Genomic DNA, 21613 nt, shown 5'->3' on the forward strand with positions numbered 1-21613 from the left:
ATATGTCTCCTGTCAGCTGCATCACATGTGATTTGGGCATTGTAAGTAGACAATATTAGACAGTAACAGGAATATTGCCATCTTTTCTGTGCATTAAGTATGTATCGATATGTGGTGAAATATATCCCTCGGTTTTGAGAGGTACTGTAACAGAAACGCCTACAATAAATTACACAGCCTATACAGATACTTTTGCACTTCAAATGTAAAGAAAAATGTGAGGTTTTTAAATATATATATTAATATATATCTTTCGGTTTCCAGTTTATTTTTTTAGTACTAAGCAAAGGAGTACTTGTGTAACAGAAGTCATGTTGTAATAATAATTTATTCCAGTACTAAACCATCCAGACAGGAAGGTTGTACACAAAACTCACAAAAGCCTGTAATTTAAACATGAACAGCAATTTTTGATATAATTTGATCTCTTTTCAGTTCTCCATCTGCTAGAGCTTAATGCTATTCTTTCGTAATGAAGCTTTTGCAGAGACTTGAAAGCCAGAATCATTATTTGTGAATACAGTAACCATTTGGAGGTATGTTCGGGCTCTGTGAGATGAGAAGTTTTTCATGGGCACTTGGCTCAGTTCTGGAGCAAAGAGCTGGCAGTTTGAATCAGTAAGACACCTAGGTTGTGCTACTCCTTGACCAATTCTATGCATGACATCCACTGTCTTTATATTTGAAATTTTAGCTGCAAATTACAAAGCGTTTTTGTAGCAGAGTAAGCCAAGCAGAGGCTAAAAATGTTTGATACTATGTTACAAAGAAATAAAAGAGACTAGAAAACTTACTGTTGGTCTTTGAAGAAATAATTAGAACACATTAGTCTAGTTTAATTACTAGAGTAATTTAAGTGACTTGTGTATTTTTGCTGTAATTATAGTGTCACTAAAGCTGCAAATCCTGTGGAAAAAGAAATACACAGTGCTTATTGAAGCAGCTGTTTTGGCAATTATTGTGGAGCAGTGTGATTCAATTGGTGTGGCTTTCTAGCTTGTTTTGTTGTAAGGATTCATGGTACGTGTGTATAGCTGCAAAGGAATTGTCCTAGGGAAGCAGAGTAATGATGTGTCTATGCCAGTCACATCGGATAGATAGAGTATGTGCTGCAGAGAAAGGTGCTCATGTCCTTGGTGGAGCAACTAGGAAGCACAAATTCCCCTGAACTCTGTGATTTTTTTTTCCTTTCCCTCAAGCTTACTTGATTGCCTTTGCAGGTCTTTTATGCCAAGGCTTTATTTAAGAAAATAAAGTTGTAGGGTTTTCTGTTAATTATTTGAGGAATAGGGTTAATTGGTGAATCAATTCTCCATCCAACTCATTCACACACAACTCCAGGGCACTTCTCCTGAGTCACTGGCAAGCTGCAGTCTCCCTTCCCAATAGCAATGATTCTGAGCAAGGCCACAGGCTTTTGCTGCCAGAAAATCCTGAAATATCTGTCACAGTCTTTGCCTGATGCTGTTTCCTTCTGTCTCCAAACCCAAGCATCTTTACGCATCTCTCCCTGTGGGGCTTTGCCTCTAATTTGGGAAAGAGAAATAAGTTCCACCATCCTCAAGAGCTTACTAACTTTGGCTGAAATCTCTTCTGCTTGTGAGGAATCCAATGTAACCAGAAGAGGTCAGCTGTGTAGTCAAGGTAGTCACACACACTGGTAGTCAGTCCTTAGCTGTAAAGTCTGTTACCTGTTCCCAGCAGAAAAAAATTGGCTTATTATTATAGAATCATAGAATGGTTTAGGTTGGAACAGACTCTAAAGCTCCAACCTCCTTGCCGTGCAAAGGGACCTCTTTCACTAACCCAGGTTTCTCAGAGCCCCATCCAACCTGCCCTTGAACACTTCCAGGAACTGGGCAGGCACAGCCTCTCTGGGCAAACTGAGCCACAGTCTCACCACCCTCATAGGAAACTGTGTTTTTGTCTATTTTCATTGTCAGTTTTTCAGAGTATTACAAAGAATCATGTGATTATTATCACCCATTTCATGTATCCTAGAAGAGGAAGATAGGATGGACAATGACTCAGAGAAAACACTGCAGCTTGGGATTGGCTAGTTAAATCAGTTGTTGGCATGCAAAAGGAAAAGGATCTGTGTTCTATTTGCTGTCTGTGGTTCATTCTTTTCCTTCACCTACTTTCTTTTAGTACTCATGTGCTTTTAGTTGAAATAAGCAATTTAGGTCAGGAACTAGAATTTGTGGTCAATTCCTTTTTTACTTCTTCTTTGCTGCTGCTTTGCTACCAGTCCCCTTTATGCCCTTTGTCCAGTCATTCATTACTTTCTTTGCTCCTGGTCAACCAGTTCCCATCTTCTTCTGTATCAGGAAAACATGACACATTAGAGAAATTTTGAGGTTTGCGATTGTGGCTTTTTTCCTTCTCATTCAGCATTGGATGAATTCCTGTATGACCCACTCTAGGTGGTCCTGCTCTGGTAGGGGGGTTGGATATGATGATCTTTTGAGGTCCCTTCCAACCCTTGAGATTCTGTTATCTATAACATTGTTATATATGTAACCATCAGCTTACCAAAGAGGGGAAAATAATATTGCATTATTTTTACTTTAAAATATGATAGACTTTTCAAATATCTTATTAATGCTAATGAGTTATTATCTTGCATATAGTAATGATGTTGATGCTGTACATGATTTTATAGTATTCCAATTGGATCATTTAAAAATCTTCCTGCAGTGGCCAATATCTGTGGCTTCTCAAAGACCCAGAGGATGAACTGTGTCTTCTCTGGGCTCATTTTAGCCACGTTTGAGGAATCCCAATCAGAAAGGAACAATGGTGAGTCACAATTTTTGAAAAATTCTTTTGTTTGTCTCTTTATCAAATAAAAATTGTCATTATTTACAGACTAACACTGCTGTAAGCCTCCCTCTCACCTGGGATCTATTATGCTCATAAAGGGGCGGCTCTGGAATTTGGAGCACTTGAAGGGAACATATTCTAAGTCTTGCTTTGACTGAACCAAACTCCAACACATTTCTCCCTGTGTGCCATTTCTATTTAAACCCACTCCACCAGCAAGACTCAAATAAAGTGCTTTTATGGCAAAGGCACTTGAAAGAACAAAACTGACCTTGGTGCTCCCAGCCCTAATTGTCCATAATTATACAACGAACCAGCAAATGGAGCAGTGTAATAAGAATCTGGAGTAAGACCCGACAATTTCTGTACTTTGCACATTTGCCACCATCAGATATTGTATTTCTTTTAAGAGTAAAAGGAAAATAATTGCCTAAATGTAGGTCTGTGCTGGCTGAGGACTGCACTGGAGAAAGCTGTAAAACAAGATAAGTGGGAAAATAAAAAAAGGTGGAAACAGCACTTCTCTTCCAGTTCAAGCTTGTGGGTCTAGCAGAGGAGAGCTATTTGTATGGCACATATCTAATGGATTAAAGTCTCCTTTTCAAAACCCCTGTGCTTTATCTTGCAGTGGCACACCTTTCAGTCGGACTTTTAAAGCCTCTAAAAATGCAGATTCAGGGTTATCGTGTTGCTTCCAGTCTCACCCAATTTGCCACGGTATTGTTCAAGACACTTAATAAAGATTGGAAGTGCTCCCTGACATCAGTCATTAGTGCTGTGGTCTCTTGCAAGTCCTGAGTGCTGCCCTGCAGAAAAGAGGGGTAATAAATTATGTGCACTGGGATGTGTCACACCTGCAGGACACTGCATAAAACATTTTGTACTATACTCTCCCCCAGGTTTTTCTCACCTTCCCTCTTGGGGCTGACAGTGATCCCTACTGTTTTTAGTGTCACTCTAGTCTTTAACCAAAGAATAAATAAGTGAAGGTTCTACAGTTTAGTGAAGGAATTTCCTCAGCTTTGGCTTGCTGTTTTGATTCAGATGTACGTTTAGTAATCACTATCAGTAATAGGTTATATGAAGTTATATAAAAATGTTATATGAATGTCATGGGTTTTCCTAGCTGAAAGAAAAGTAACATAAAAAAGATGTTGTGTGTGACGTCTCTTGTAGATATCAGCAATTTCTTTAACCTTTTCTTTGGGATTTTTTTCTATTTAATTTTTTTTCTCCCTGTTTTTTAACAAGGATCTTTTCTCTTTCCCAGACAAGATCCTGTTTCCTGCAACTCCACATTTGAGGTTTCCAAGAACGTGCCAAACATAAAATGCATCATTACCCTGTATCTACACATAAAGCTATGATGCCCATGGCTATGGCAGCAATGTGATCTGCCCTATACTCCATGAGTAAGTGCAACTCCTTTGCTTTCTTTATCAAGAATTTCCACTAAAACATCTGTAGTTATGACACTCCTAACAAAGGAGATTTTCTTTTAGCTACAGTAATTTTCCTTTCAATAAAACTCCATGAAACTGAGAACATGAGATTCGATATGAGGCCTCACTTCAACAGGACTAGTTCTTCATTTTCATTTGGCAAAACTGAACATTTTCTTCTCTTGAAGGGATGTTTAAATTGCAAAGGTTAACCTCTTTGGCTGCAAGGAACAATATACTGGGCAGATGTAGAATTACAAAATCAAATGTTACCAACAAAAGAAGGACAAAAGCTTTGAGCAAAAAAAGAGGGAATTCTGCCACAAATCATGAGAGTTTTGCAGGGGAAAATGGTGCTTGTTTTTGGTGCATATCCATGTTGATATAGTAGATTTCTTTAAAAATGTTATTAGACACAGAAAGTCTTCTTTGTTCTTTGTCAGACGGGGACTCCTTCTATTGTGGAGTTAGATGTGATGCAGTATGTTTGTGCATGTCTTGGCTGAGGAACACTGAGCAGTTTGCATGTATCAACTTGCTGGTTTCAAAGCAAATGTCTAAGAAAAAAGTGGCATAAATTAGTGGTTCCCAAGCTGTCCACTACCTAATCCTATTATTACTAATAACAGCCCAGCAAACAGTCATTTTGGGTTTTGTGATCTAAATATACTGAAAGGAAAATGCAAACAAATGGGAGGGAAAAAAAGCACTAAGTAATACTTTATATTTCTCTAATGAGTTTCACATTAAGATTTTTATGCATTCCTGTCAAGCATTAATTGATCAATGAATTATTAATACTAGAATAAAGACAAGGAAATAGTAGATCCTAGGAACAGTGAATTCAGTTACTGACAAAAATATCTTGAAGAAAGAACAGGTTTGTGGAAGACAGACCAACCTGGGAAAGATTAGAGATGTTCTTTTGGTGACCTGCACTGCTCATCAGCCCTGTAATGCAACAGGTATGGTTTTAAGCACTTATGAAAACATTAAAGTCACTTCAGCTAAACTTCACTTTTTGATTTAAGGTGTCTAAAACACGTATCTTTGATTCCTGCAGGCTGTAACAGTGAATCCTTACATACCCAGTGCTCACTAGCAGGGGAGATCCATAGTCTGGATCAAGCCTCATAGCATCATAGAATGGATTTGAAAAGACCTTCAAGATACTGGAAGGAGTGGAAGATCATCACAAGAGAGGTTGTGACAGAGAAGGAGGAGTTTTTCCAGGCAGCATTTGTTGCCCTGATACAGGGGTTAAAAGCATCTCATTTCTTCACTCTTCACGTCTATCACCTGAGTGGCAATTAAAGCCATGGTGCAGCACAGGAGCTATCCAGATGAACAACATGAAGGAAAATGAAGCCTTCAACAGTTGTAAAATAGATAACAACATACAGGTATCTTAAAAAACAAGATAAAAAGAAAAAAAAAAAAAAAAAGAGAGGGAAGCAAGTGAAAAGCCCAAGTGGATTTGTATCAGTCTAATGACAATCTCTGACGGTTTATTTTTCCTTTCCCTTTCAGATTTTTAGCTATCATGATTTTGCATCATGTTTACATGGATCCAACCAAGTTAATGTTCACTGAAATTAGTGTCCTGGGAGTAGTGTTCATCAGCATTAAGCAGGTGACTGTATCACAGACTGGAGGGACAGTCTCACACAGTGGACTATAATGGCACCAAGAAGGTAAGATGTCATTTGTGTATGTGCTCCTAAGCTTTTAGAGATTTGTATCTCTTTCAGCAAGACAGGTAAGCTACCATCAGGTAATGACTATATGACACACTGCTTAACATAGAGTAAATATTGTGCAGCAAGTGTGGTAGAGCTTTTAAGCATAGAAATTGCTGTTGAGGAACCCAAACTGCTGCAGACAGTGGAAAAGAGGTGGATTTTGGTTTGTACTTGATTTCCACTCTCCCTAATAGCTTGCTCACAACCTGTGAGATTCAAAGGAAGTAAAAGCAACTCCATGTATTTTCATAGTCTCTACAAGACCCCAATGTTGTCAGTCTTGTCTGAAAACATTTTCATTTCCCAGACCTGTTCCCCTACCACCATTTCTTATTCTGTCATGTCACATTTCAACTGTAGGCATTGCAGCACAGCATTCCTACACATACAATCAAATCTCACTTCTAAAGTTATTGGTAGACCTTCCACCAACTTCAGAGCACCAGGGTTTCCATCCACATAGGTTGTGTCTGTCCAGGGCATTATCACCTCCCTGATCAGACACTCCTAAAGGCAGCTGAGGGTGAGGGAGCCCTGGCACAGGTTGCCCAGAGGGGTTGTGGAGTCTCCTTCCTTGGACATCTTCAAGACCTGCCTGGACATGTTCCTATATGACCTGATCTAGGTGACCCTGCTTCTGCAGGGGGGTTGGACTAGATGATCTCTAAAGGTCCCTTCCAACCCCTATGATTCTATGAACTCTATTGCCATTTGGGACAGCAATCCTATGGAGTATCTTCCAAATATGAACAGAACTACTGAGGCATCCAGTCTTGCCAGTTTTCTGGCAGAGGGAGACTGGCTGTTACTGGGATCTTAGTACTCTTCCATTGAAATTCAGCATGTTTTTAAGTCTCAGCTCTTCACCTCTTTCATGGAAAGCCAGAACAATGTCAGTTTTGCACATAGCCAAAAAGAGGAGTTAAAAATGTAAAAGAGAATGGAAGTGTTTCATTCTGCTGTTGACTTTTGCATGGGAAAAAAAAAGGTAATTCATATGCACAATTGAATCACACTGTGTTCCAGGTTTTGCTGCCTTTTAGAAATTCCTTCCTTAAAAAAATAAAAAGCAAGAACCTGAGTTGTACAAGAGCCTCTGAATAAAAAGAAAGGATCAGAGGTTCATGATGAGGAATCTAAAAACACATGATGATTAAGCTGTGTTTATAGTGATACAAACACAAAAGTAAAGGAAGAGCATTAATTTTTTGTAACCTAAAATAAGAAGCCACTATGTCTATTGAACACATAAAATCTATGGATCTTCAAGGTAGAATTACTAATTACTCATTTTGTGTATTTTATTCATACCTCCTGACAATCACTAAGCTTCAACTTGAATTAGGCAGACTACACTGTGCATTGGAGCTGAAACTCCTGCAAAATAACATGGCCAATACCACTGAATTTTCTAATTTTTTAAAAACCCTATCTTTCAATTTTTCAATTGTCAACGTACCTCTTATCTTAGAGCAATTTTTCCTATAAAAACAAGTTAGTTACAGTCAGTTCATGCTCAGGTATTACGTGCATGAAGCAGTCACGTTTCAGTACTGTTGACGACTAGCTGTATTTTAATCAGAATGGCACTTCAGTCTGTCTTCATCTTTCAAAACTAAGAGCAACTGAATGTCAGAGTCATGTTTTCTCAGAGTAGAATTCTGACTATCTGACTTCTTGCATACCAAATTTTGTAAAAGAGATACAGCTGATATTGCCTTCATGGATTTGGGGCCATAGTTCTGCCTATGTTTAAGACCAGATCATAGAATCATAGAATGGTAGGGGTTGGAAGGGACGTTTAGAGATCATCCAGTCCAACCCCTCTGGAGAAGCAGGTTCACCTAGATCAAGTCACATAGGAACATGTCCAGGCAGGTCTTGAAGACCTCCAAGGAAGGAGACTCCACAACCAGGTTATTGATTTAACATGAAACAATGTTTCATGTTCTTGACATAAAATAGTAAAATACTTGCAAATATAATTTGCATAGGGGTGTGTTTTTGTATGACTTTAGCCAGCTATTTGTGTTCCCCAGTGTTTTGACCTGAGGTTGTAAAATCAAGCCTGAAATGTCAAGGTTAACTAATGAATGTTAGTTTCTGAGGGTTTCACCAAAGGAAACACTGTTGTGTGTTTACTATAACAGTAATTCATGTTAAAGACTATTTGCATCCCAAGTGTGCAGTAAATAATCTAAACAGATTGGTAAAGCATGTTTACAATTAAATTTGGTGGGAACAAACTGCTGTAAAGAGGTAGTAGTAATCTCTAGTGACTGTGCTTAAGATTCGTTCAAAGAATTCCTCTCTGCTTTAAAACTCTGTAGAAAAACAGTAAAGAAGCCAACATCTCATAGGTGGATCATTGTAATTATAGGGCTGAATTTACTGGAACTTCCCCATAAAATAATAATGAAACTATCAATCAGGGGGAAAGGAACATTTAGGACTAAAGTTACCATTTTAACAAGTATATTTGTCTGAAGAATCAAATGCCAGTGTTCCTTCAGAGCTATGGCTGATCAGCTGCATACGTCAGCAGATATCTATCTCTGCAGAGAGGGGAGGTGCAGGTTGCTGAGCCTTTGACCCATTCCGTCTCACATTACTTCCCACTGACTGATGTGTGAAACATGAGGTACAGCCAAAGGCTTCCAAAAGCCTATTTTCATCATTTTTCTTATCATTAGTTTTATTTGAGGAGTCTTGTTGTTCTGCTTTCTGAGCTTTAAGAGGCTCACTTTTTGGTCAGCTGAACCACCCATGTGTCAGACACCAGGGAAGGGTGTTACTGAGTCTCCAAGACAATAATTCATGAGCAAGCTGAACAGACTGAGAAATCACAGCTTCAGATATGTGTTGGCTGCCTTAGGGAGCTGCTCCTCACTTCAGCTCTTCCAAAGGGCCCTGGTAGGTGGCTAGAAAGTGTCAAAGACTCAAGAGACCACTGGAAATGAGGAGGGTGAATTGAAAACACAGTCCCACATATGTCCTGCTCTGACACTGGCACTGAGCACAGTCAAGGCAGGATGCTGGGCCAGTGGCTCTTTGCACTTAGCAAATGTCTGTCCTTATTTGGGTGGACCGACAAAGGAAAACTTACTTCTTAATGAGGCATCTTACATTTAGTTTTCTTCAACTAACTGGGGGTTAAAGCCTGGCTGTTTTCCATAGGGCTTTTTGTGTCATATGTAGAGCTGAAATCTGCCCTTGAGATAGATTAATAGATATATGAAGAGTGTGTGTGTATGTTCATTTATAGCTATGTGTATATATATATGAACATCTTATCGATATATCTACACATGTCGCTATGTATATGTATACAGACACGTCACATATGTATACAGAAATAAGTATATACATATCTATTTATCTATTATCATAGAATGGTAGGGTTGGAAGGGACCTTTACAGATTATGTAGTCCAAGCCCCAATATATATATGTATATTATATATACATAAAGACAATATATGCATATATATACGTGTGTGTTTCAATTTATCGTTAATAAGTGTAACATGAGGAGAAACTTCTTTGCTGTTGAGGTGAAGGAGCCCTGGCCCAGGCCGCTCAGGGAGAGTGTGGAGGTTTCCAAACCCACCCAGACATGTTCCTGTGCCCCCTGATCAAGGGGAACCTGAGCTAAGTGAGTTCTAGAGGACCCTTCCAAACTCCACCATTCTGTGAGTTCCTCTTTACTGAGACTTTAAAAAAATGCTAATAATGTTCAGGTGTCAGGAGAACTACACCAGAGACCAACCAGGTGCAAATAGAACCTTATTGAATACACTTTTGCACCTTCAAGGTTCAAGTTTTAAATAGCTCATCCCAGAGCTGATTCAAACCTCATGGGAAACAATGACTTTCTTTCAGTGGGCTTTGGCTCAGCTCCTGAAAGATGAGGCCTGTTTCTTTTGAAATCTGTATCTCCTGTCTCTGGCACGGGTCCCAGTGTGGGTCTGGCTTCATTTACCAGAGCAAAAATGGCCTTTGGATCCATTGTTGCAGACCAAAGACACAGCCTGGGGACTACATCAAGGTCAGGTAACAGGTTAATGAACTTCATAAAGCTGCCTGTCTCAGCTAGCTTTGTAATTAGCAGTTGTAACCAAATAAAACCTTTGGCATTGCAGTGGCTCTGACCTTGGCACACAAAGAACTTGGGAATGGTAGCAACATACAGCTATTGCACTATAAAGATACTGGTGACTGTGCAGACCCCTCCAGCTTTAGCCAACATACTTGTGCAAGACAAACAAATGCTTTAGCGCTGAGAGAGAGAGATGTGGATAAAATCTCCCATGACTCCCCTCCAGGTGACAGCTTTTCAGGTACTAGCAGATAATCCCAACTGTTTTAAGAACTCCATTTCTTTAACCACATAAGGAATGGTTATTGTTGCAGTTATTTATCACAGTATAGAAACATTTAATATCCAATTATTTTTAATTCATCAGCTGGTCTGACAAACACTTTACTTGCTCATGCAGCTGATCCAGAGAACATGCAATGGCATGTGACGTGTTTTGGTTGCAAGACCAAAGTGGGTTTATTTGGTGAATTCCCACTTGGTCTCTGTATCCTCTACAAACAAAGCTCTGATTTTGGTCTTAAACATAGAGAAAGCTGAGAAACTGCTAAACTGTTTTAATTTATTTCCTCATTCTCAAGCAGCAAATATGTCAGATGATAGCTCTGCAGGTTCCTGCATTAATTTAGTTGTTTATCTTTGTATTTTAAAGATGTTAACGTGTCTGTAGCAATGTACAATATTCTGATCTAATTACCTTTGTCATGCTTGGGAAGTAGAAGGATTCAAGAATCCTTCAATACTACAACACATGAAGCACAAGGCTGAAAAGAGCTGGGAGTTTTCTTTCTAGTAACCATAAGGTGATGAGCATTATCAAGGTGACAGCTCTGTAAATTACATCCTTGCCAGACGAGTAGCTGGAGGACATTCTCAGGAGTGCTCTGTAATAACCAGAGGGTGACTTAGCTTAAACAGATACTAACTCAAAAGCTATGGAAACAATAATGAGATACTATTGTTTTCAGGATGCTTTTGGGTCAGAACAGAGGTCTCCAGGCTGCAGAGTTAATTCTTGCAGCATCACATTTGGTATTACAGCTATCTGGGAGGATGACAGAAACTGCAGATTTGAGTGATAGTTTTGTTATAGCATATGCTACATAAATAGTGCATTTTATAAATATTTCTGTTTCTCATGGACTAAAAAGTAGTTGAGATGCTCACATTTTTTGCCTTGTGGAAGATGCTGTTATGTGATTGTCCTTCCTCCTGTCTCACGAGGCTATTTGCAGTGAGCTGTTCAATGCAAGATCTCCTCCTTTAGGTTAGATCTTTCTCCATGAAAGTATTGCATTTTGAAAGAAGCTCTTTCAATGCTAAAAAGAAGCACCCATGTATGCCAATTTACAGGAAAACTGCCACTAACTGGTGTGGGGAGGAGATTACAAAGAACCAGCTCACATTTGACTCTAAATGAGTTCCAAGTCAGCACCTGCTGACTCCAAAGGACTTGTCTTTGTTACAGGGTATCAGAGTGAGTGGGTGAGCTGTCAGGGGTGGAATGTCTCTGTTGAACAGGAGCAGATAGCTTTGTGCTAAAGAGACATTGACGGCCCTGAAATTACTATTCTGGGAATGTAAAAGACAAAACTGTGTCACACTTGACTGTGCTTGTTCTTGTGAAGCTGCCACACACACACAGAGTTAATTGGATTTTTTCCTTGGAGCCTGGAAATAGCATCTGGATGGCAACATCTGGCAGCAGGATGGGAGCGTGGTTTGGTTTCAGGATGGCACAGGGAGGGGGTGGAAGTTCCCAAAGGTCTGTCTTTGCTGCTCCAGCACAAGGAGCTCACTTCTACCTCCCCTTTGGAACAGCTTATTTATTGTGAGATGGTGAGGAAACTGACATGGTCATAGGTTTTAAAGCTTGTCCCAACTCCATTGATAGGCACTGACTGCTTTAATTCTGTTTTATAAAAGAGTGCAAGTGGTTTGGTTAGTTTTAATACCATCAGTTGATGAACTTTTGGGGTTTTCTTTAGCTAAACCAGGAAATTTTGATAAGGAGCTACATCAGTAATGAAAAGTTTGTATATCCCTCTTTATATTTACTAAAAATACTAATCTGATCCTGTTCTGAGGATTAAGGCAAGCTTGATGACATTTTTCACTGCTGTTAGCAACATGAATATATTGCAATATGAGTTTTTTGAATGGTGATGAACTGAAGCAAAAAATGTTAATAATGAATCAAGGGTGATAAAACATTATCCTATGTGGAAATGTTAAGTGTTTAAACGCACTTTTGGTATATGCTACATGTAGGTAATTCATAAGTAAGTGCATGTATAAGTATATACACTTCCACACACAAACTCTGTATTCTTTCAATTATTAATACTTTAAATTATATTATGCAAAATAAGTGGGTTTACATATTATATGCTTATTCTCAAATTCAGAGCAATTTCAGTTGAATGTTTAATGCAAAAGAAGCATTATGCACATTATAATAATACTGTAATAAGCAATTTAGAAATGTTCCTTGACCAGTGGTTCCCCTTTAATAATCTCACGAGACCTTTCAGGCAGCTCTAATGCACCATTTACTCCCACTGTTATAAACCCTATATTCAGAGTCAGGCCATAAAGCAGCTGATACTAATACATTCCAGCTATTTTAAAAAATTGAAGCAATTTGCATTGAACACTCTGTGCAGGAAAGGCAAAGAAAAAATGTCATTCAGGTGGGATGGCCAAAAAGTATTTGTTAAAAATATTATTTGCCATAAATTGTGTCTGGAGGTATGGAGGAGAGGAAAGAATCTGATCTGGATGCATCTCTCCAGCTCTATGTTTTTCTTCCATGGCAAGGGAAAGGCTGAGCTGGAGGATCTACTTTATAACATGGGAAATAACCAACTTCTATGTTGATCTGAACACCGAAACCGAGGGCTTGTCAGGATACAGCCACAGGAGCTGGAATTACATCAGGTGAGTAAAAGAACTGCTGCAACATTCTTTCTGTTCCCTGTTTTTGTGAGTTGCTCCTGTGCAAGGTGTCATGAGGACAGTTCTGTTAAAAAAGCCTCGTGTCTAGTTTGACATTTGAACAGAAATCCAGGAGTGAGGAGTGTAATCTGATGCTCTGAATCCGGAAACCTCTGCAGCTGAATTACAGAACTTCGATAGCTTGTGTAATTTCCTCATGAATATGAATACAATGGAGAGTAACACACTGTGGCTTGTGATTATAATGCTTGAAATGAAGACAGCAAATGGAAATTTGACAGAGGTGGGCCAATCAAACCAAATCCCTTTGCTTCATTCATTTTGTTACTGCTCTCATTAATGTATTTCGTTCTATTAGTTATTATTTTTAACAGATTTGCAAGCATAGAAATGGCATTTCTCAACAGTATTTACACTGTCTGATATAAATGTGATGTTATCGGTAATGACACTTTCTGCCTCCTCAGAAAGACTGCACAACTCAGTACCCTCATTTCAAATAACAGCTGCACCATCTCTTTTCCCCTCTCTGTTGTCTCCTGTTTGATCTGCACAATTCCTCGTAACAGCCCGACACCTTTATCTTATCATTTGTGCTGGGACATTCGGATTAGGAGAGACAGGGGGAAAAAAAGCTCAGGGAGTATGTGTCCTGTTCAGCAGCTCAGCTGGGTTTGCTATGTAACAATGAAAGTGTTATCCTCTGTGCTGGAATATTAATTCACTTGACTCCAGCCGGGGATGAGTGATGCCAAGGAGGGACCTGATGGGCATCAGCTGACCCAAACATTGCTGAAGGACAAAACCCATCAGCACCAGGGAGAGGGAGAGGCTTTCCTCCTGTGTTAATACCAGTAAATACTATCTCCTTGGGTAAGTGTTATAACAATGTGAATCCTAGGAGAAACAGTGACCCTCATTGAAATGACTCCCTAGCAACTGGCAGTGAGCTCAGAAACTGCTTTTCATCTGCAGTGTGCTGCTGTGTCTTGTGCGTGATCTCTCTGCTATAGGAAAGGGTGCACACCTGTAGCACTCCTGTATTTCCTCCTGCCTCTTATGTTTAAGACAGTTTCTGGCTCTTGTCTTCGGACAACACAGACTCTGAATTCCTCAAAGCCATGACTTAGGGCTTGAGAGTTGGAAATTTTTCTGTTGCTTACTGCCAATTCATTATTTCAGAAAAGGAAAGCAACCTGTGGGCCACTCTAAGCAGAGCTTTCCCCTCTTCTCCCGTGCTGTCTCACTCCATCAGTCAGAGGATTTTTAGGATGTGTCAAAATTATACATATCCCTTGTATTAAATCATGAATGAAGATAGAATTTCCTGCACTGCATCTGAAGCTCTCCAATGGCTTTGTTGCTATGCAATATTCTCGGTTTCATTTTGTCTTGTAGCAGGCAGTGGTGGTGTGTTATTTTCCATACTGGGCAGCTCTTGATTCCTTTACAAGTTTCTGATTCCTTTAATGAAATACCTCTCACAATCGAGCTAATCTCTCGCTCAGCTACCTTGTCTCTCATTTTCACTGCCAGCCGTTGCCTTCTGTTCAGCGTTCTGTGCTGTTATCAGTTTTGAGAAAATGCTTTTACGGGTTCTACCCATTCCATGTATAACTTCAGAAAACAAAACATTTTTATGCCACCTCTACACCCTGCCATTTTCAGTGGATCTAATCAGTTCTGCCCTCTACCATCTACAACCAAAAACACTTTCAAATGGAAAATGAGATAACCCATCCCTCAGCGATAGCCTTATCTCTCTTCATAAAACAGTTCAAGCAATAAAGTTTGCCTGACTTTGAGAACTTACCCACAGCACAAAAGTCTTTTTCTAAGACTTTTAATTGAAGCTAAACATCTATTTAGGTTACAATGTCCTACATTTAACTTGAATAGAATAATTCCTTTTCTTCTGTTTAACCTTTGATCAACTGTCTACCTTTGAACTCTTGCGTAACTACCCTCTTCCTTCTTGTTATCCTTGTCCCATTCCTCCCATAACTCTTGTGTAACTGCATCCTATAAATCAAAACAGAATTATCTTCAGTGACATAACCTTTTCCTCTTTTACAGTGAGGGTCTCAGGCATTTTGTTTGTCCTATTTTTTAATATAAGCACTATAGAAATCTGGGATATAATACTGCAGGATGTTTGTACATTCTTAAATGTATTGTAAAAATGTGTGTGTTATACAAACACTGAACATAATATTGAAATTCCAGATCTGAAAAATCAACTTGGTTGTGATGGACTGTGCCCAGACTGCTCCCCCCTCCATATCCCCATCACCCTGGGAGACGGACCACAAGCAAGATGTTCACCCACTCATCAGGATCCTGGACCAGCCTCTATAGTCAGGCAATATTTTATTGTTGTCTTAAATGTGAATCAAATACTCCAACACTGCTCAAGTATGGTAGTGTTGGGTGACATGTCAGTCAGAAAAACTTGCCTGTACAACTGAAGGCTGTAAGAAGTGCATGAAAGTGTGTGCAATATTGACTTGCAGTTATAAAAATAGCCACAGTTAACATATTTTACCTGACCTCAGTGCTTTTTTTACACCTGTTTGTAAACAAGCTTTGGCCAGGCTCATTGTAAGCAAAATTAATGTGCTGAGATGAAAAAGGCTGCAAGTCCTTCTATATTATTTTATAACAAAGAACTTGAAGAATACCTCAGATTTTTATTCCTTATATTGTTTTATGAAAAACAAGTTACTTAATGCTTTTTCTCCCAACTGTATGAATACCCCAGGAACAGGATAGGATGAGCATGTTGGGAAGAGTGATCTCTCTCTTTGCAAAGCAGCCATGTGAGGGGGATGGACCATCGTGGGCAGTTGGTCACCCACTGCAGCTGCATTTGGAGGTACATTTCTTATTGAGTCTTCCATTATAGTTTTGGAGAAGTAATTCATACTTTCCTTCTGTTCAATGTTTCCTTGCAAGAGAAGAAGAAAGCTGGAAATCTCAGCCTACTGCTAGACAATTCCTATGAGATTTTTTAATTTATTGCTAGTAGATGCTAGATAGGGAATATACTTTCCACCATAGCATAGAGCATATTTATGAGAATACAGATACATATATGGGTCAAAAAGGAAATGACTTCTGTAAATAGAGGGAGAAAAGCTAACAACTTTTTTTTGCTTTAATGACTATGCATTGAAAATGTAAGCCTTTGAGGCTATGGATTTTCCACCTAGATTAAATCAAAGTTCCTTTACATATTGGGCAATGAAACATCCTATTATTTTTGTTATTGTTGTGCAGAAACAACACTCCAGAGAGGAAATACTTTTGGCTGCTGGAAATGTGGCTTTTACATTCATGTTCAGCATATACCCATATGGAGTTTGTCTGCTACAATAAATACGTACACATACAAACAGGCAGCTCCCTATGCTGCAGAGCTGATTATGTCAGGAGGAAAACAGTTGATGAAATGTAACTTTTCTCTCTTTTTAACATATAATACATATTCTAAAAATGTATCATAATGTAATGTTCTCTCCATCATTTGTGAATACTCTTTTCATGGGATGGTGACTTTTTATAAAGAGTTTACATGTTTAGAGATTGTGCATATTTGTTCTTATGGACATTGATGCTTAGAAATATATATGCCCTGTGTCTATATCCACAGCTACCTATTCAGCTGTGAAGATGCATGGACACAAGCTGTGTGCTTTCCTTTTGAGATAACTTTAAACAATCATGACATTTAATAACCAGTACATCTGTAGTAGCATGGCTTAAATTACCACAATCTTCATATTTTGGCAATTATCTTCAAGAAAGGTGACAAAATAAAGTCTCCATTTCCTATAGTTGGATGTTTTTTCATGTTTTAAAACTTTTTTGAATATATATTTAAAAAAAATCCCCATTCAGTTTGTTTCACTATCATATAAAAGTAAAAAGCAGGATCTATGCACTTATTGGAAGTGTGTATGAGAACATGACTCCTGTGCTCAGCTGCCCACTGGAGCCAGCGATGGGGATCTGCTGTAGATGAAAATGTGGTTGTGCTGCAGCAAATCCATAGTGGACTGCAAACCCTGCAGCCAAACAGTGGGCAGAACTGTTGTACACAGCGAGAAAATGCTGCTGAGATACTTTAATCCCTTAGTCCCTTTATGACAAGTATCATGCCTCTATTCTTATTTACTTTATAGGTCCCTTATAAATATTTAATTTCAGCAGGACTCGTGGAACAAAGTGAGAGCTTAGTACAAGGTGACCGAGTGGTTGGTTGGTTTCACTTTCAAGTACAATTAAAGCTTTCATTGTCATCCTACTGAAGAGTACATACATGGTAAAATACTTGAGATGAGGCAGTCCAGGTCAGGTGGAGCTTCCCCAGACTCCAAGGGCATCCTATGTCCCCATGGTTCCTTGGACAATCAGGAGGAATGCAGCTGGGAAACTGCATCTCTGAGGCCATGAGCAGGGGAGCAGCACTGCATAGAACCCCAATATCTGCAGCTGGGAAGAAAAGAAGTTTGCTTGTGTTATTAAGGAAAAATAACAATTCCAAGTCACATATTTTAACCACAGGAACAATAGCCCATTGCTATTAAAACTCAAAAATTTCAACTTCCCAGTTGTCTTTTTTGTTGTCAACTTCAGAAGTTTCCAAAGCCTAACAGCATTACTTCAAAAGCATGTGGTTTACATGTACACCAGATAATGAAAGAACATCTTTTAAGAGCATTTTCAGACACATTAAAAACCCCCAGCAAGCTTAAACAACTGACATTTTGACAAACGATGCAACAACAAAGATCTGGTCCCAGAAATGGAGATGGTGGGGAGAGTGACACTTTGTCTCCCGCTAATTGACAACTTGGGAAACAAACATTTGAAAAGACATACATTATGGTATTCCTCTTGTGAATAGTCTGTCAGAGAATGCAGCCTGTTTAGTAGTTTGCAATAAGCACTCATTTTGATCTAGGGCTGCTTGCAGAGAGGAGCTTTGGAGGCAGAAGGAAACTGTGAGGGCTCACAGCACAATATGCTCAGAGAAGCAATGAAGGCGTGTCTGAAGGCCCACTAGACAGCAGCAAAAGCTGAAAAGGCAGACATTTCAATATATTTAGTGCTCTGCAGCTTCTTGCTTATCTAACAGCTTGGTAGCTTCCCCTCATCTCAAAGGGGGAAAGGGTCTTTGCACAGGCTTTAGCAGGGCTCATTGATACAGAGTTTTAAACTAGATTTGAGGGGGAAAAGGGATAATCCCAGGCTTGCTCAAGACAAGCCTGGGGTTGTCATGTCAATGTTTGAGGGAGGATGTGCTAACGAGGTCTCAGTGGAGGTGGGGGGTGGAGATCTATCAGACAGCAAAGACCAAAGGTTATTGCTGTGTTAGAAACCACAGATGTGCCTGAGAACGATCATGTAGGAATTTGGGCTTCACCCCTCTAAAAAGGGGGATGCAGAGAGAAAATTAGGAGAGTCAAAGCCCAACTAGAGCTGAATGTGGCTACTGCTGTAAAAGTTAATAAAAAGTTTCTGTAAATGCATTATCAAGTGTCCTGCATCTGGGAAGGAACAAGCCCACGCACCAGTACAGGCTGGGGGTCAAACTGCTTAAGAGCAGCTCTGCAGAGAGACCTGGGAGTCCTGATTGATAATAAGCTAAATATGAGGCAGCAATGTGTCCTCCTGGCCAAGAAGGCCAATGGCAGCCTGGGATGCATCAAGAAGAGTGTGGCCAGCAGGTCAAGGGAGGTTCTTCTCCCTCTCTACTCTGCCCTGGTGAGGCCTCATCTGGAGTCCTGTGTCCAGTTCTTGGCTCCACAGCTCAAGAGGGACAGAGAGCTTCTGGAGAGAGTCCAATGCAGGGCCACCAAGATGTTCAGGGGACTGGAACATCTTTCATATGAGGAAAGGCTGCGGAAACTTGGGCTGTTTAATCTGGAGGAGATATCTAATTAACATTTATAAATATCTAAAGAGTGGATGTCAGGGGGTTGGGACATCCCTTCCATGAAGCTGGAACACAAAAAGTTCCATTTAAACATAAGAAAAAACTATTTCACTGTGAGGGTGAGGGAGCCCTGGCACAGGCTGCCCAGAGGGGTTGTGGAGGCTCCTTCCTTGGAGATCTTCAAGACCCACCTGGACATGTTCCTGTGTGACCTGATCTAGGTGAACCTGCTTCTGCAGGAGGGTTGGACTAAACGATCTCTAAAGGTTCCTTCCAACCCCTACCATTCTATGATTCTATGAAGAGAAGGAGGGATAAAGAAAAACTCCATCTTTTACTGGATGCAGGGTAAACAGTGATATATTACTGATGAGCTGGAAGTAACTTCAAGATGGGAAGCTGAGTTGGGAGAGTAAAGTTAAAGGCATCACTGAGCCACTCGAATGACTCTGGATTCAAGAGTGTAATTCAGAACAGAAGTCACCTCCAAGAGTTGTGTTTGTGGAAAAATCTAGAAACCCATCATTTCGTGTCAAGAATTTCAGAACCAACCATATTATATGAAATGGTTTGGTCTCCTTACCAAATGGCAGCAGCATCCGTTGTGCTGAGGAGCTGGGATCTGCTGAACATTCTAGGAATGAACACAGAGAGAGGTTTCTGCTAACTGGAAAAAGAAACATCCTCTCATCAGTTCTATTAAAATGAGAAGCTGGGAATCTCCCAATTCATCCCCCCAAGCTACCATCAAGCAGCTGGAAGGAAACAGAGTGCTGTTTCCTTCAATAGAGCCATGTTACATGCAAGCTTAGCCTAAATCATTAAACCTCCTGTATTTCGAACCCTGCTTAGCCCCTGCCAGCACATTTATTGTTAGCAGTTTTACCGTAAGAGTATCCACTAGTGCTGAAACTCCTCCCCCTGCACTCATTTTTAAAGAGAATATTAAGGAGTTACGGAAAATGGTAAAGAATGTAATAAATGCGACATCCCAGAACTTATTAATGAAAGAGATGAAGTATTGCTGCAAGATAGAAATGGAAAAGAAAGAAAAGAATATCATAAGACTGTGGTAAAAAGAGCAGAGAAGAAAATATGCCAATTTAACTTCAAGCATGGCCTAATAACTTTATAACCATCCTCCCATGTCAAAGACAAATATGCCCATCTCAGGACATTCATATCAAATTCACTCTTAAATTCAATTTCCTTAGCCCCCTGGTTTTCAGACCCGTACTGGAATGATCTATGGTACAAATACAGGGAAAGGAGGAGCTGGGCTGATAAGGCTTTATATGAAAATGGTTTCTTGCTCTGTATTTCTCTTTTCTAATTCTAAAAACCTCAAGAAACATGAACAAAAAAAACGTTAACATGCTAAAAAACTTCCATCTCCTATTTAATTCTCACAGAGCTGATTTCATCTTCATTAAAACCATAGAATCATAGAATGGTAGGGTTGGAAGGGACCTTTAGAGATCATCTAGTTCACGCCCCCTGCAGAAGCAGGTTCACCTAGACAAAGTCGCATAGGAACATGTCCAGGAGGGTCTTGAAACCTCAAAGGAAGGAAAATGTGCAGAAAGAATAAACTAAATTTCAATGCAGTTACCTTTTTCCATTTTCACAGATGCCATCACAAACAGGGACAGTGACACTCCAGCATTACTTTGTCAGGTAACCTTCCTAGTGACCGGCTCCAGAGTCAAGTTTACTCAAGTTTAAACAATGTCTCTGTTTCCATGACACAGATTTACTTTCAGAAAGAGAAAAAAATACTGTGAGATAATAATAATTCTGATAAAATGAGATGTTTGAAATGAAGAAACAATATACACATGAATGTTTAGCCTTATTTAAACAGGAGCTGTATGACAGCCGTTGGTTTGTGAGCTGAGCCATACTTTCAAGGATTTTACTACTAACAGTTAAAGAACTGCAAACTTCCTTTCTATTTCTTTAGAGCTGTGTCCAAACAAACAACCCCCCCCCCCCCAGGTTTCAAGCATTTCTTGTATTGCTTGTGATGTCCTCAGTCTTCTGTTGCTGAACAGTGGATTTACAGTATCTGTTACTTTTAAATAGACATTTGGCTGATTTTGAGAGACAATGGACAAAACCTGGGTTGTCTGTTATTCATTTTTATCCCATGATATTTCAATTACAATGTTACAAAATCTGTCTTAAACCTTTCTTTTTGTTTTCTTGTTTAGATAGTACTAACATAGCAAAGTCAGGAGCACCAGGTTTATTTATGGAGTGGTGAAAATCTTCTGTTTCCATCAGCAATAACCTTCACCGTGATACTGTAGCAGCTGAATTCATCTTACAAAGAAAAGAAATCTCTTGACTTTCATATGTGTTTACACAAGGTAATGGAGATATGCTCACCAAGCAAAGCATGAAATTTCAAACTGCTACCTAAAACTGGAGATGGTTTTCATCAGGGGGAAATCCACACAGGGGAACAATTTCCTATCTACTTTGTGGCAATGATTATTTCATTGTATAGGGTTATGGGCTGACCTTCCACATGAGACTGCTCCGAAGGCTGTAGTGAACAGGTGAATTGATGAGCAGAGAATGAAGGGAGGTATGATTGAGTT

The 21613-nt window shown here is 39.5% G+C and overlaps 1 protein-coding gene across 1 annotated transcript in view; it reads left to right on the forward strand.

Annotated features, from left to right (window-relative positions):
• Positions 1-7382, forward strand: part of SI (sucrase-isomaltase) — a 41398-nt gene extending 34016 nt beyond the window's left edge. The window contains 7 exon segments of the mRNA XM_062005294.1: positions 4078-4156; positions 4158-4238; positions 5149-5233; positions 5300-5334; positions 5799-5938; positions 7281-7359; positions 7361-7382. Of these exon segments, the coding sequence (XP_061861278.1) occupies positions 4078-4156; positions 4158-4238; positions 5149-5233; positions 5300-5334; positions 5799-5938; positions 7281-7359; positions 7361-7382 (521 nt within the window).
• Positions 7383-21613: the final 14231 nt, after the last annotated feature.

Source organism: Colius striatus, chromosome 12, assembly GCF_028858725.1.
Source record: "Colius striatus isolate bColStr4 chromosome 12, bColStr4.1.hap1, whole genome shotgun sequence".
NCBI lineage: Eukaryota > Metazoa > Chordata > Aves > Coliiformes > Coliidae > Colius > Colius striatus.